The sequence below is a fragment of the Tachypleus tridentatus genome, chromosome 12 (genome assembly GCF_004210375.1).
Source record: "Tachypleus tridentatus isolate NWPU-2018 chromosome 12, ASM421037v1, whole genome shotgun sequence".
In the NCBI taxonomy this organism is placed as follows: domain Eukaryota; kingdom Metazoa; phylum Arthropoda; class Merostomata; order Xiphosura; family Limulidae; genus Tachypleus; species Tachypleus tridentatus.
The window spans coordinates 48,757,365-48,773,266 of NC_134836.1; the positions used below are offsets into that span (position 1 = coordinate 48,757,365).

Here is a 15,902-nt window from a genome sequence, read left to right on the forward strand (position 1 = left end):
GAACTGATAATTTCAATGACATTAAGAACCTAATGATTTTGGGCAGTATCTAGAGTCAAGAGTATTATATTTTTAAATAAAAGTAACCAGTTAGTGATAAATAGTGAGTCATAAATAACAAATTATTGAGAATTCAATAAGTATTTATATTCAGTATCAGATTGTGAATTATCATGTTACTCATTTCATTAGTAAAGAAATCTTTTATTTCATATTTTTAGTGAGACATCGGTAATATTAATATTGCAGTCTTTGTTGAAATTAGAAACATCACTGAGCCTACACCTACAACTTGTGTCAAAGTGTATGTTGCCTGAAGCAAATACTAAAGAAATAAATTACATCATTATCATTGCATGGACTGGACTTCACTATATATATTTACCAAATATTTTTAAAGAACCAAATAAACAGTAGAATGTGTTACAGCAATACTAACTATACAGTAATTTTGCTATATGTGTTTGAACTACTTGGAATTCTGTGATTAAAGTATTCACTAGATATGAAATGTTTCTAACCATGTTCCTAAATAATGTTAAATTAATTAATTAATTTTATTTTTCTCCAAGTACAATAATTTCAAAATTGGTTGACCAGAAATTGTTTAAATTCAGGTGTACAAGATTTTATAATAAACAGACTACAGTCATGGGTTTAAAACTTTGTATTAGTAACTTAAACCTGTTAATTTTCTGCCTTTTATTTTTAGGTCATAACAAAATGTTTTATAAATGCATTATGTTTCTAAGTTGTATTTCAGTAGTGAAAAGGCAAACTTTTATATAAGATGGCAAATTGTTATCTGATTTTTTTTTTATTATTTTTTTCAGTGGCCAAGTGTGAGTTCTTTAACGCAGGTGGAAGTGTAAAAGACAGGATAGGTTTAAGAATGGTCGAAGAGGCTGAGCAGTTAGGTCGGCTCAAACCAGACTCAGTTTTGATTGAACCAACGTCAGGAAACACTGGTATGTTATATAATTTTTTACTTTATGCTCTTAAAGTACAAATGAGCTATAGTTGTAAAAAAACAAACAAAAGAGGACAATTTATTGAAACTTTTCTATAAAGTTTATTGTAATTCTTTGACAGAACTGTTTTGAACAATTTTTTTTGAGATTATTTTTGATTTTCCCAACAATTTGAGGTTAGAAACTCATTAGAAGTGATGGTTAACCTTACAAGTTCACAGTAAGAATTCAAATAAATAACGAAATCTTCAACTCTTCTGTTGTGGTTGTTAAATGATGACTCACAATTTTCATGTGTTTAGCACTCTAAAGAAAAGTTCACAACAATTCTTATATGAAGCAAAAACTTTTAGGTCAACCAATTTAGTGCAGTTGAAAATAGAAAGGCAGTTATGACTTTGTGCATTGGTGTAATTATGTCGAAAATTGCACTGTTCACATATTTTAATGAGTAAGACACAATGATAATGTTTTTTCTTATTAGGTTGTCATAACTGTTCATCATATCTTCTGAAACATTATTGCTTTTATTTATTAGCCCTAATTTGAAAAAAAAAAAATAATGTTTCCGTTATTGTACTTAGTTCACAAATAAAAACAGTCTTTTAACTCCTACACCCCTATACCACTGTATAACTAGGAATCCATCTCCATTAATCCCTATATCACTGTATAAGTGTGACTCCATCTCCATTAACCCCTGTACCACTGTATAAGTAGGAATCTATCTCCATTAACCCCTGTACCACTATAACTAGGAATGCATTTCTTTTAACCCGTATACTACTGTATAAGTCAGAATCCCTGCCTTTTATCTTCTATACTACTGTGCAAGTAGGAATCCTCTTCATTTAACCCCAATACCACTGTATAACTAGGAATCCATCTCTAGTAACCATTATATCACTGTACAAGTAGGAATCCATCTCTATTAACCCCTATACCACTGTATAAGTCAGAATCCCTGCCTTTTATCCTCTATACTACTGTGCAAGTAGGAATCCTCTTCATTTAACCCCAATACCACTGTATAAGTAGGAATCCATCTCGAGTAACCATTATATCACTGAACAAGTAGGAATCCATCTCTATTAACCCCTATACCACTGTATAAGTCAGAATCCCTGCCTTTTATCCTCTATACTACTGTGCAAGTAGGAATCCTCTTCATTTAACCCCAATACCACTGTATAAGTAGGAATCCATCTCTAGTAACCATTGTATCACTGTACAAGTAGAAATCCATCTCTTTTAACCCCTATACCACTGTATAAGGAGGAATGCATCTCTGTTAACCCCTATACCACTGTATAAGGAGGAATGCATCTCTGTTAACCCATATACTACTTATAAGTAGGAATCCATCTCTATTAACCCCTATACCATTGTATAAGGAGGAATGCATCTCTGTTAACCCATATACTACTTATAAGTCAGAATCCCTGCCTTTTATCTTCTATACCACTGTATAAGTAGGAATCTATCTCTTTTAACTTATATAGTACTGTATAAGTCAGAATCACTGTAAGTAGGAATCCATCTCTATTAACTGCAATATCACTGTATAATCAGGAATCCATATCTATTAGCCACTTTATAAGTAGGAATCCCTCTCTGTTACTCCTATACCACTGTTTAAGTAGCAGTCCTGTTTTATTTTTTACTTGATAGCTACATAGTGGTTTATTTCATCCTTCAATAATAACACACACATACACGTGCATTAATAATAACATGTACTATGAGACTGACATTGTGGAACTGTTTCTTCTTTACCATCAGGGTCTTATTTGCCTTCTCTAACCTTAAAATTGAAATGGTACAGAAGTAAAGTACTCAGATGAGTTGAGACAGTCTTATTATTGTATTTCCATTTTTAAAATTATCTGTCAGAATTAGTTTTGTTTGGTTTTAATTATAAACTTTTTACAGCTATTATAGTATCTCATTGACAACTTTATTGATGTTAAAATTAATGAAGCATGGTCATGTGTACAATACACACTCTTTTCTGCTTTAATTATGTATACATAATAAAATATTTTTCTTTTAGTAATGTTTATTCTGACAAACAATATTTAATCATGTTGAGTGACAAAATTTCATTATAATTTGAGTTAGTACATCAGTTTCTTGTTATTCAAGTGATTAAGTGGGAAACTATTCAGAGAATTAGCATCCAGAGATGTGAAATATAAGTGAGATGTGTAATAATATCTTCTTGCCTCTAATGTTTTTAACAGATTTCAAGCTATTTCCCCCTTCCCAAAATTAATACCAGATTTTTTTCTGCATATGTATGTTGCTGTTCTATTTAGTATAAACGTTGTTACTTTAGTCTGAACATAAAGTAGTCATAATAAAACTGTAATATATTTGATTCTTAACATTGTTAGCAATACAGTAGGCTAGTGGTATTTATTATTCAATATCAGATTACAAATGCAATGTTTAAGACTGGTGTAGGGGTTAAGTACTCTCTGTTTGTTAGGTTTTATTTGAAAACTTGGCTTGCATGCACTTTTAAGGAAGCTAGTAATGACGATGTGCAACTTTTATTTAAAGTTTGTAGGTCAGAGGTTGTACTAATTAAAGTAGGATCAGTAGATAAATATAAATGTAGACAATGGGAAATGGTAGCAGGATTTCAGTTGGATGTTAAGCTTTTACAAACAAGGGATATATCAGTTAACATTAACTTTCAGGAAGTTAATAACAGTATTATTAGAATAAAAAGTAGTTAATTTACTTATTACGAGTTTTTTATTCTGAGGAGCAGCTTTCAGCCCTTGGGTTTTGTAGATGAGGAATTATTGGAGGGAAAGAAAACAGAAGGTTGTGGATGTTGAGGTAGTTTAAAGATGATTCATTGGCAAGGTGTATGGATAGAATAGTCTGTAGGGTAAATAAGGATGAAAGTATCAGATTATGCTACTCAGGGGCACAAATAGAAGATACAGGGTGTTCAGAAAGTCACTGTGCAGTTTTGAAAGTAGCGAAAACAGCATTTATTCAGTCTATTTCAAGCCAGCAACTGATAGCAGTGTTTAGAAACAAAATAAGAAGGATCCAAGCCTGTATTGATGCCAACGGGGGTCACTTTCAACATTGTTTATAATTGTTATTCATATTTACCTCCTGTATTCTATATTGAAACATGTCTGTTAATAAATATACAAGTGCACAGTGACTTTCTGAACACCCTGTATAACTGGCAGAGCAAGTGATATAATAAAGGGGACTGGCAGAGATGCAGTTTTGTGGTATATGTAGGGGCTAATGGTATATGCGATGGTAGGTCAGAGGAGCTAATTAATAAATACAAAGGGTCAATAAAGGCATTTTTAAAAAAGGGCACTAATTTAATTGTGTCAGAGATACTGTCCAGAATTAACTCTTGGAATGGAATTGCAAGTAGGTAAGTGGACCTGAATGATAAGTTAAGGTTATTATGTAGGGACGAATGGGTTGGATGCTTGAACTTGTGGGATTAGTTTAATAAAGAAGGGAATTTTTTGGAAAGGACAGTTTATATTTAAATAGGGTAGGAGCTGACTTGTTTCCAACAGCTATTAACTCAGCTGTAAGGGAAGTTTAAAACCAGGACAATGGTGAGGGTCAGGAAAATCTAAATACAAAGAAATAGGATGTAAAAAAAAAGTTACTCATAGGAAATGAATATAGTGGTAGTTTTAAGAATAGGCTTAATTGTTACTATTGTAATGCAGGAAGTATAATAAATATAATAAATACTTTAGGGTATTGGTAGGAATAACTGGTTAGATGTAGGTGCTTTGATGAGAGAAATGTATTTGAAATAGGTTATTTAATAGGGATAGAATACTAAAGCAAGAGTGTAAAATGTGAGTTGTATCCTTTTGAAGTTGAGAATATCAAAGATAATAGCAAGGAGATTGAATCCATCTGGGATTCTGTTAGTGAATGTAAAGGGAAAAGACTTTTACTGAGAATTTGTTACAGACCATCAAATGATACTTATGAAAGTAGTGAGAAACTTTGTTTGGTGAGATTAAGATTCCAATTGTTAATGAAGTCATAATTATGGATGAATATGATTTCGGACATATAAATTGGGAAATGCTAAAGTCAAACCATGAGGTAGAAAAGTTTTTTTGAGACTATTCAAGATTTATTTTTTTGCCAGTTGGTCAAGGAACCTACTAGAAACTGTTATTTTAAATTTAGTGTTAACTTCTAACATAGAAAGTGTTGAGAAGGTAGAAGGTGGGAGATATCTAGGTGCAAGGGATCATTGTTCTATTCGGTTTGATGTTTTGCTGTAAATTGAGATAAGAAATAATGATATTTTGGTTACAAATTTCAAAAAAACAAATTTTAAGGGATGGGACAAGAATTGTTTGTTGTGAATTATTTGGAGATATGTATCAAACATGGAAAATTTTTAAATATTCAAGATAAACATTTTATATAAAGAAAAGGGTGGCTACAAGTAAAAAAAACAAAACAGGTGAGATCATAAAGGTTATAAGAGATATAAAATTAAAGTAAAGCATCACCAATTTTAAATTGACAGGAGACTTAGAAGATGAAGAAAGTTGGTGAAACAGGGAATTAGGTCATCAGAAAGGGTGTATTAAAAGTAGTTTGATGAAAATGTAAAAACATAAATAGTAAAGATTTCTTTAAATACATTAAGGGAAAAATATGGATGGGGGAGAGTAGGACCCTTATACCTGTTCACCGTGAGATGGATGGATTGGTTGTTAAATTCTGTTTTGTTTTTCAGATTTTATTAGTGAAGATACAAGCAGTATTCCTCATTTTAAACAGTTGGTAGATGGAAATTATATCAAACAAGATGACTGTATTAACTCTTCGCTTGTTAGGAAAGAATTAGAAAACTTAAAGAATGATAAGGTTCCTGGGTCAGATAATATTTCCTTAAGGATTTTAAAGGAGGTAATTTATTGGATATGCAAGTCACTTGATATCTTTTTTATATGTCCTTGAATAGTATGCAGGTGCTAAAAGATTGGAAGTTAGGTAATGTCATTCTTTTCATGGGAGGTAATAAAATATCTCAGTAATTATTAGCCTATTAGTCTTTCATCAGTTTTGGGAAAAGTTTTGGAAAATTTTAATAAAAGATGCTTTGCAAAGTCTTTAACAATTTTTACAGTCAACATGGTTTTACTAAAGAAAAGTCTTTTAATATCTTTTGACATTCTTTGAAAAGGTTACTACTTGTGTATACAAGGGTAAGGGAGCATATTTCATATATCTGGATTTTCAGAAAGGATTTTATAAGTTGTCACATAAAAGGTTTGTACAAATTATCTATATAGGTGTTGGGAATAAGTTAGTTAATTAGATAGAAGAATGACTGGATGGAAAAAAGGCTCAATCTTAGGACCTTTTTCTTTTTAATTTACAGTAATGAGATAGATGAAAGAAGGGTCAATAAGTATCTTAAATTTGCTGATGATATTAACGTCTTGGATGTTGCTGGCTGTGAAGGGGGTGCTACTGCTTTACAACTGGATTTAGATCATTCAGTGAGTTGGGCAAATAAATGGTTTATGGGTTTTAATTATGATAAGTGTAAGATATTGCATGTGGGTTATCATGATTTGAATTACAAGGATAATTTGGATGGGAATAATCTTAATATTATTAAGGAAGAACGCTGTCTTGGTGTAATAGTTGATCAGTCTCTTAAGCCATCCAAGTAATGTGCTGTTCCTATTGGTAGGGCAAATAGGATTTTAGGTGGTATCTACAGATATATTGAATACAAGTCTAAAATATTATAATTTCATTGTGTAGGTTATTGGTTAGTCTATATTTGAAGTATTGTGTTGTGTTCAATCTTGGGTTCTTTGCCTTAGGAAAGACATCAAATTGTTGGAAAGGGTTCATAGAAAGGTTACTACAATGTGCCTGGGATGGAAGGGGTTGTCATGAGAGGAGAGTCTGAAATATATTAAATTGTTGAGGAAATTGATAGTGTCGATGGATCATATTTTTTAATATTGAAGAGTGAGGATAGTTGGACCAGAAGCTAAAAATATAAATTTTGGCAAGGTAGGAATGTTCTTCATCTATAACGGTTTTATTTTTATAACAGGGTGGTTGGCCTATGGAATGGGTTGTCTTCAAATGTGAAGGAAGTAAATTAAAGAGAAAGCTTCATAACTATATGAATAATAAGGGCGACCTTAAAGATTTTTTGTTTTTAATTTATTAATTTAATAGTTTTAATTTAGTTTAAAAGTAGGAGAGCCAAGATGGGTCAAGAGGTCACTTGTTGTTCCTAAATATTATTATGTTGTTATGTTAATATTTATGTAAAAGTTCTATAATAAAATTGTGTGTGTTTCACATAACTTAAGTTTTTATTGCAGTTTGTTTATTTTTTGCTTTTTTTCAGATTTCTGACTTGCAATACTTTATGTTCCGATTTATTTATTTATTTTTTGTTCACCAAGGAATTGGCTTGGCACTAGCAGCAGCTGTGAAAGGTTATCGTTGTATCATTGTGATGCCTGAAAAAATGAGCAATGAGAAAGTAGATGTCCTGCGAGCCCTAGGAGCAGAGATCGTACGAACACCCACCAGCGCTCGTTTTGATTCTCCTGAGTCTCACATAAGTGTAGCTCAAAGACTCTGTTTAGAAATACCAAATGCTGTAATACTTGATCAGGTGAGATGGTAGGCAGAACTCTTGTCTAGAAATATCAAATTCTATAACACTTGATCAGGTGAGATTGTAGGCAGAACTCGTGTCTGTCAGAATGATTGATTGGTTGGTTGGTTTGGTAGAATGATAGATATTTCTAAAGGTCAGAATGATTGGTTGGTTGGTTGGTTGGTTGGTTTGGTAGAATGATAGATATTTCTAAATGTCAGGGTCAGAATGATTGGTTGGTTGGTTTGGTAGAATGATAGATATTTCTAAAGGTCAGAATGATTGGTTGGTTGGTTTGGTAGAATGATAGATATTTCTAAAGGTCAGGTTAGTTGGTTGGTTTGGTAGAATGATAGATATTTCTAAAGGTCAGAATGATTGGTTGGTTGGTTGGTTTGGTAGAATGATTGGTTGGTTTGGTTTGGTAGAATGATAGATATTTCTAAAGGTCAGGTTAGTTGGTTGGTTTGGTGGAATGATAGATATTTCTAAAGGTCAGGTTAGTTGGTTGGTTTGGTGGAATGATAGATATTTCTAAAGGTCAGAATGATTGGTTAGTTGGTTGGTTGGTTTGGTGGAATGATAGATATTTCTAAAGGTCAGAATGATTGGTTGGTTGGTTGGTTTGGTAGAATGATAGATATTTCTAAAGGTCAGAATGATTGGTTGGTTGGTTGGTTGGTTTGGTAGAATGATAGATATTTCTAAAGACAAAGTACTTAATGCTTTTTATTTCACTAAGAAAAACTAAATTTTAGGTTTCAACAAAGCTGTATGTTAAACAAAAGTGTAAACTAAAATTTCTGGGATGGTAGATGTAAGAGCAAATGACAAAATCAAACTGAGTTTATAAAATATTAATTATAGTAGATGCCTTCCTAGTGTTGAGTTTCTCTTAATCATTTTATGTTATTCAGAGGATTAGTAACATTTATAGCATGTTAGTTGTTGTTTTGTTTTCGATACCTGCTGCTCCATACTGAAACATCCTAAATTATAGTTGTCAAGGTTGTTAGGGTAATGTTTTCTCACAGTTCACTGATGGTAAAGTTAGGTTACATTTATCTAATTATGTAGGACACTCCTCCAAACTTGATAAACCTTACACACGACATGATTGTAGGCCGGCAGCAGAGCTATGGTATATTAGATTCTCACCTGCCATTATGGTAACTTATAGGTTTATAAAATTAACTCTTTTGACTGTAACATTTTAATAAGTTTTAATTTTGATGTACTGCCTCCTAGATTGAGTTTATTATATTTGGATTTATTCTGACATGTTTTAAAAACATTTTATCTTGAAATCCAGTGTCCTGTTATTGCTATGATAAATTGAGGTTACAGGAGAAATTAAATAAAAATCATTGATATGGATGTCCAATTCCATATTTCATTTAACCTTACTTAATAAATGCTATGATAAATAATAAAATCCCTGAGTAAGTGGACTAATGAATTGATATGTCATCAGCTTTGAGTGCTATTAAAGTCTAGGTTTAATTTAGAAGTACATCATTGGTGTCTTAGCTAAAGTTATTTCTTTGTTTAATTATATTTTTGTATTGATTTAGTACTGAATCTTGTAACAACACATTATATTACAGTACCGTAACTGTGGCAATCCCCTGGCTCACTATGACACTACTGCAGAAGAAATTCTTGATCAATGTGATGGTCATTTAGACATGATTGTATTAGGTGCTGGAACTGGGGGAACTATTACAGGTGTTGGACGTAAGATTAAAGAAAGACTTCCAAATTGTAAGGTACATTTCTTTTGTATTAATGTTGCTGTTTAATTCTTCCTCATCCACTAAGCTTCATAGTACATGCCAGAAGATTTAATAATAAAACAGAATTATTATTACCAACTGAATAAAATTAACAGTCACTTAATGTTTGAGTTTTTTTGGTTTTTAATAATCATTTGTAAGTGGCTCAGCATGGCCAGGTGGTTAAGGCACTCGACTCGTAATCTGAGGGAGGGTCGTGGGTTCGAATCTCTGTCACGCCAAACAAGTTTGCCTTTCAGCCATGAGAGTGTTATAATGTGATGGTCAATTCTACTATTCGTTGGTAAAAGAGTAGCCTAAGAGTTGAGAGTGGGTGGTGATGACTAGCTGCTTTCCCTCTTGTCTTACACTGCTAAATTAGGGACGGCTAGCGCAGATCACCCTCAAGTAGCTCTGCATGAAATTCAAAACAAACCAAACCATTTTTAAGTATTGGCTTCAGAATATAGTTATTGCTAGTTAAATAATTAATCTGTAGTATATCGGCATCAGCTTTTTAAAATTTAATTTTGATTTTTCATTATTTGTTTGAACTTTGACTTCTGAACAATATTGTAATAAAACCAATAAAATTAGAACCAATTTTTTTATTATGGTTTGTTTTTATTATTTATGTATTAAAATGTTTCTTAAATATGAAAAGTAATGCAACAGATCAGCTGAACTTAATGCCAAGTTGTCTGTTATTACAATGTTTTAAAAAGCATGTATGATATTTTCATTGACCGAAAACAAGTACTGCTGAGGAGTAAAAATGTCTAAAAATTCTTAATACAGAATACAAACAACAGGTGGAGTTGATGCATCATTATACACTCACATTTAAAAACATTTTTTTTATCAGCTTAATGTTTATAAAATGAATAGAAGTACATTGTTTGGGTTTCAATAGATGAGTTCTTCTCGGTGTCTTATAATATCCATAGTCTTATATTTGCTGTGAAAAATCATAAGTAAAACATGGCATTGTGTCTTCTAATTCTTTCTGTAGTTACATTTTACCTTTACTGCTCATACATACACAATAAATACTCTCAACAAAAATTTACTTTACACATTCTTTTCTAATAAATTCAAAATTTTATGTATATTTTCCCCTTTGTCTTAAGTGTTGTGACCATGCAAATTGATAGATAATACGTATTTCAATAAACTAATTCTTTTGTATCAAATTTCTATTACCTCTAGTTACATAGCTATGAAATACATTTTTCTGGTGAATAAATTGAAATATCTACTAAGTTTTGACAGGTGGTGAGAATTATTGTGTTTCTTAGGTAATTGGTGTTGATCCAGTTGGATCAATTTTGGCAGAGCCAGAAGTGTTGAATGATTGTGAATCATCATTTTATGAAGTGGAAGGAATTGGGTACGACTTTGTACCAGCTGTGTTGGATAGAAGTGTAAGTACTCCTTCAGAATTTATTCTTACAGGCTCATGTTTGGAAAATAGAAGTGGATCTCTATATATTCCATGTTTGTGGTTCAAGGAAGTTTCAGTAAAGATTTAAAAATTATGTTTTAACTTGAAAAAAAGTTAAATCTAAATAACAGATAAAGGTTATAGTAACTCGCCAAAATAAAAAAAAAATGATTTGAAGATGAATATTTGCCATTTAATTATTCTCTTTGATCTAGTGTATTACAAAGTACTTGTTTTCTCTTTCCTTCTTTGCAGCAAGTACAAATTTGTAAAAAATATATGTGAAATCTCTAGTTATTGAAAGAATGAGCTACAGTTTCAATTCTAGAAGTAATTATGGTGAAAGTTAAAGATATGAGAACTTGAAGGATAGTATATGGATCAATTTCTATCATTCTAAGAAAGTAAATTTTTAGGCTTTTCTTTATAAAAGAATCACAACACTTAACTGTTTATTTCTTTATAATTATGATGTTATCATATTAAGTGTGCCTGGCATGGCCAAGCGTGTTAAGGTGTGGGACTCATAATCTGAGGGTTGCAGGTTCGCATCCCCATCGCGCCAAACATGCTTGCCCTTTCAGCCATGGGGGCATTATAATGTGACAGTCAATCCCACTAGTCGTTGGTAAAAGAGTAGCCCAAGAGTTGGTGGTGGGTGGTGATGGCTAGCTGCCTTCCCTCTAGTTTTACACTGCTAAATTAGGGACGGTTAGCACAGATAGCCCTTGAGTAGCTTTGTGCGAAATTCAAACAAACAAACAAACATATTATGTTTTTAAAATATTTATTGATACTTATTTAATATTTGTTATATATTTAAGCATTTATTGTTAAAAGCATTTATTACACATTTAGATTTTAGCAATGTTTTAATATTAAAGAAATTAAGTTTTAGAAGTTTTTTAAAGAAATGTCAAACCTTTTAATTTGTTTTGCACAATTTCAAAAAGAAAGAAAAAGGTGATATTAAGAATTAAAAATTAACCTGTTGACTGCCAAGTATTTCAGCTGCTACAATACAACTCTAATGCTTCTTCATTTTGTAACTTTTTCGTGACGCCATTTTGGATCGAAAGTGAAATAATTTGTAGGTAGGTCAAATGTATGTATGGTGCTGACATCTAGCGTTGAGGTTAGGTATTATTGAGAACGAATTAACTCGTCCATGGCACTGTGTTACTGATCAGCTTGGACGAGTTATTTCGTCTATGGCACAGATCAGGTTAAAGTAAGCTAGAGTTAAAAAATAGTTGATATAATTTTTAATTTATTTGTGTGGAAAAGTAAAAGTAAGAAAAAGTCAAATATTTTATATTTTAAATATGTAAGAAAAATCTTGTATAGAAACCTTATAGCTTGAATCTTACTGGTTGATTCATGTGAACAAATTATTAAAGAAAACCTATTTATACTCATTACTTATATATGTAACAACTTTTCAGTGATGTCGAGAAAACCGACTTGTAGAGAAATATGTATTTGCATACACATAAACAACTTTTGCTTGATTGATTAATTTAAAAACTTTCAAAAAATGTCTTTCATCCAATATTTGTTCTGATTTTCTTTTCTACACTACTGGTGTCTCATTGTAAGGGATTATTATGGTAGACTTCGAATCCCCATTACACCAAACACGCTCGCCCTTTCAGCTGTGGGGGCATTATAATGTGACAGTCAATCCTACTAGTCATTGGCAAAAGAGTAGCCCAAGAGTTGGCAGTGGGAGGTGATAACTAGCTGCCTTCCCTCTAGTCTTACACTGCTAAATTAGGGACAGTTAGTGCAGATAATGCTGGTGTAGATTTACTCGAAGTTTGAAAAACAAACAAAAAAATATAATGGTAGAAAATTAAGTTTCAGTATGTGTGGTGGGCAGAGCACCAATAACCCACTGTTTAGCTTTGTGAATATAAAAACCAAGCAAACAGTAATTTTTTCTTTATTTTACCTTTCGATATAAAACAGTTTAAAATATGGTATATTTCATCTACAGTTATTCGTATTTTCTCGAATGTAACAAACATGAATCAAAGGTTGAAGTCACTTGTTTTTATGAAATGAGATGAAATTGGTCATATAGTATACATTCAAAATCCATTGGTATATACTATATTTAACAGTGTTATAAAAAAGTTTGATTTACTATATGCCTCATGTTTAAGCTATTACCTTGTGGAGTTGTATTGCATCTATTTCTAGAATTCTATAAAAAATATTTTGTAAGAAAATAAATGTATGTAAGTTATAGATTGCTAACCAGCTGCAGAATATGTTTTCAGGTTGTAGACAAATGGTATAAATCTGCAGACAAAGATTCCTTATTAATGGCCAGGGAATTAATACGTAGTGAAGGATTACTGTGTGGTAAGTGGCAAGTGTTTTGTCTAAGTGTAATGTGTAATAACAAATGAGAAACTCAGTCTTCTGTGATACCATTAGTCTTCCTATGTCTCACAAGGGAAGTGAGTTTTTATTTGTGAAGACTAGTTTGCAACTTTGAACTCTTTTCAGCACTTTAATACAACCAGTGAAATGAGAACTAGCATTGTGTCTTAAACACTTGTTACCCACAGTTTGGTTATTTGTGCCTCAGGTAGTTGTATGACTTTCTATGTCAGTACCTAACAGCATTAATATGCTTTGTTTGCTTTTCTTCTTTCTTTCTTTTTTTTCAAAGATGAAATTTTGTATAATATTTAACAGAAACAAACATCAATACTTGAAACACATAAGAAAAGTTTGTGCTAATTTTTTTAAAAGTTTTCTGGTGAAGCTTCATCTATTTATGCCTTTAACATTGATATGTACACTAAACTACAAAATTCCTAACAAATAACTAATGACTTTTAGGTAATATAAACATTGCCCTACAAGGACAGATAAAACAATTGGATTTAAAGTACCTAATCAGTTATGTATTGTTTAATTATTTGTTTAGAGTACATATGTAGTAAACCTGAAATATTACTTACTGAATGCATTAAAATTAAGTTCTAATAAATAAGGATAAACTTAATTCTAGGTGGCAGCAGTGGAAGTGCAGTTTTAGGTGCTATCAATTGTGCTCGAGAATTAAAACCAAATCAGAGATGTGTTGTGGTACTTCCTGATGGGGTCAGAAATTACATGACAAAGTTTTTAAATGATGGTTGGATGTCTGTAAGAGATTTTATTGACATTCACTCTGAGATGTCTGCTAAACATTGGTATGTTGTATTTTTGTTTTGTCCTGAAAGAAAATATCTTGCACTAAAATAAGAAATGTTGTATGAAGTCAGACTTGTACATGCAGGCATGAATGCATTCAAACACACTGTTAAGATTACTAAATAATATAAAACATCTCTCTTTGCTGGTTATTATGAACAGTTTCATCCATAATTAATAGTAGCATGCAATATCTTCATGCATTTGACATCCACGTCCCTTACAGTTGAGATTGGTACTAATGTGTGTACATAATTAGCTTTCAAACTGAAAATAATAATGTGAACATTTTTTAAAAATATATTTATTTTTATAATTTTCAGAAATATTTAATTGAAAAAACATTTCTGTCTCAAATAAATTTTTTTTTAAATATGTTTTTCAATCAATATAAGGTAAACTTTAGGGAAGTTATTGGAAATTAAATCACTTGCCCAACTAAAATGTTAGAAATTGTAACCTCTATAATTATTTGCACCTTGGAAAAATAAAATACTAGAGGTATATAAATACAGATCATAAATTGTGTGTGCATCAATTTTCACTATAATGGGAAATATAAAGCTTTGAATAAGGTTTTATTATAATCATTCTACTGATAGATGCTTCAGCTGATAGCTCAGTATGTCCAGAATCTACAACTAATAGTTATCAGATCAAAATGCTTCAGGTAAGAAAGTGAACTGTGGTAAGAAAGCTATCAAATATCATATTTTTTGTTTTCTTTGCTCTTGTTGAAGAAATGTTTTTTTTAAAGGTTTTGTACATGGTTGAAACACAAAGTTGGTCATTAAAGGTGGTAAGTCCATTTTTCCTAAAATACCTATTGTTGTGGGTTAACTTTTGTGATACCATCTTCACCTTCTCTCTTGGAAAAGAATCACTGTGGACAGTGATCTTTTTTGCTGGAAGATAATGTGACACCTTGAGGATTTAACCTACTGTGTTTTTTATTGGGAATAACCAACAGTCATGCAAATAGTGACACACCCTAAGATGAATAACATTATTGTTTTCTGTATATAATGATATGCTTTATCAGTATTGAATAAACTCTAAAAATTTATAACAGATTTTCAACAACTTTCAAAGAATATTTTTGACAGCTCACTCCAGTAAAATCAACTTCCTTCATGAATACATTTAATTTGATTATTTTGTTTCACCTGATTTTTTTTATATTCACTCTTCAGTCCTATTCTTCACACACAACTTATTCAAAAGTTTGGAAAACAGTTTAGCTTTGAAACTTGTCCAGTTACTTGAAAGGAAATGAGTTTATTTGAAAATTCCACATCAGACAAATGCTGGGAATTTTTCGTACTAACACAAGTACAACTTTGCATGAGACAATGGATAACTTTAATAATAGGCCAATTATGATGGAAAAACGTTTTCTATTGAAATCTATGAGAGTAATTTTGCATATTCCTCATTTTACAGCTTCAACAGTATTACACAACTGGGTACCATTAACTTAAAATATGAAAGGGGAATGAAGAGAGTCATTTATAATGGTTAGTTAAACCAAAAATGTAAGTATGTATTTACTGCATTGTATCTCTTCAGTAAAAAGAACAAATGATAGGTGTATTATCACACAAACATTATCATAAAATTTAGCAATATTACCAGCATGAATCAACAATGAAAAAGTACTTTATTATTGTGGGTTTATTTTAATTATTCATTATAGTGTGATAAGAAATTATTGCATCATCGGGGAATGATTTCATATAGAACTATGCAAAAAATTGCAATCAGACAGATAATAAAATTATATTTGGTGGTACAATTAACTAAATACATGTTGTTATTAAAACACTCTT

General features: G+C 31.3%; 1 protein-coding gene across 3 annotated transcripts in view; it reads left to right on the plus strand.

The window, feature by feature from the left end:
- Cbs (Cystathionine beta-synthase) overlaps positions 1 to 15,902 on the plus strand; it is a 47,909-nt gene that overhangs the window by 21,705 nt on the left and 10,302 nt on the right. For all 3 annotated transcript variants that reach the window (XM_076469221.1, XM_076469220.1, XM_076469222.1), the window contains 6 exons: positions 834 to 968; positions 7,442 to 7,656; positions 9,249 to 9,410; positions 10,715 to 10,840; positions 13,146 to 13,230; positions 13,889 to 14,072. In XM_076469221.1, the coding sequence (XP_076325336.1) occupies positions 834 to 968; positions 7,442 to 7,656; positions 9,249 to 9,410; positions 10,715 to 10,840; positions 13,146 to 13,230; positions 13,889 to 14,072 (907 nt within the window). The remainder of the gene's footprint in view (positions 1 to 833; positions 969 to 7,441; positions 7,657 to 9,248; positions 9,411 to 10,714; positions 10,841 to 13,145; positions 13,231 to 13,888; positions 14,073 to 15,902) is intronic.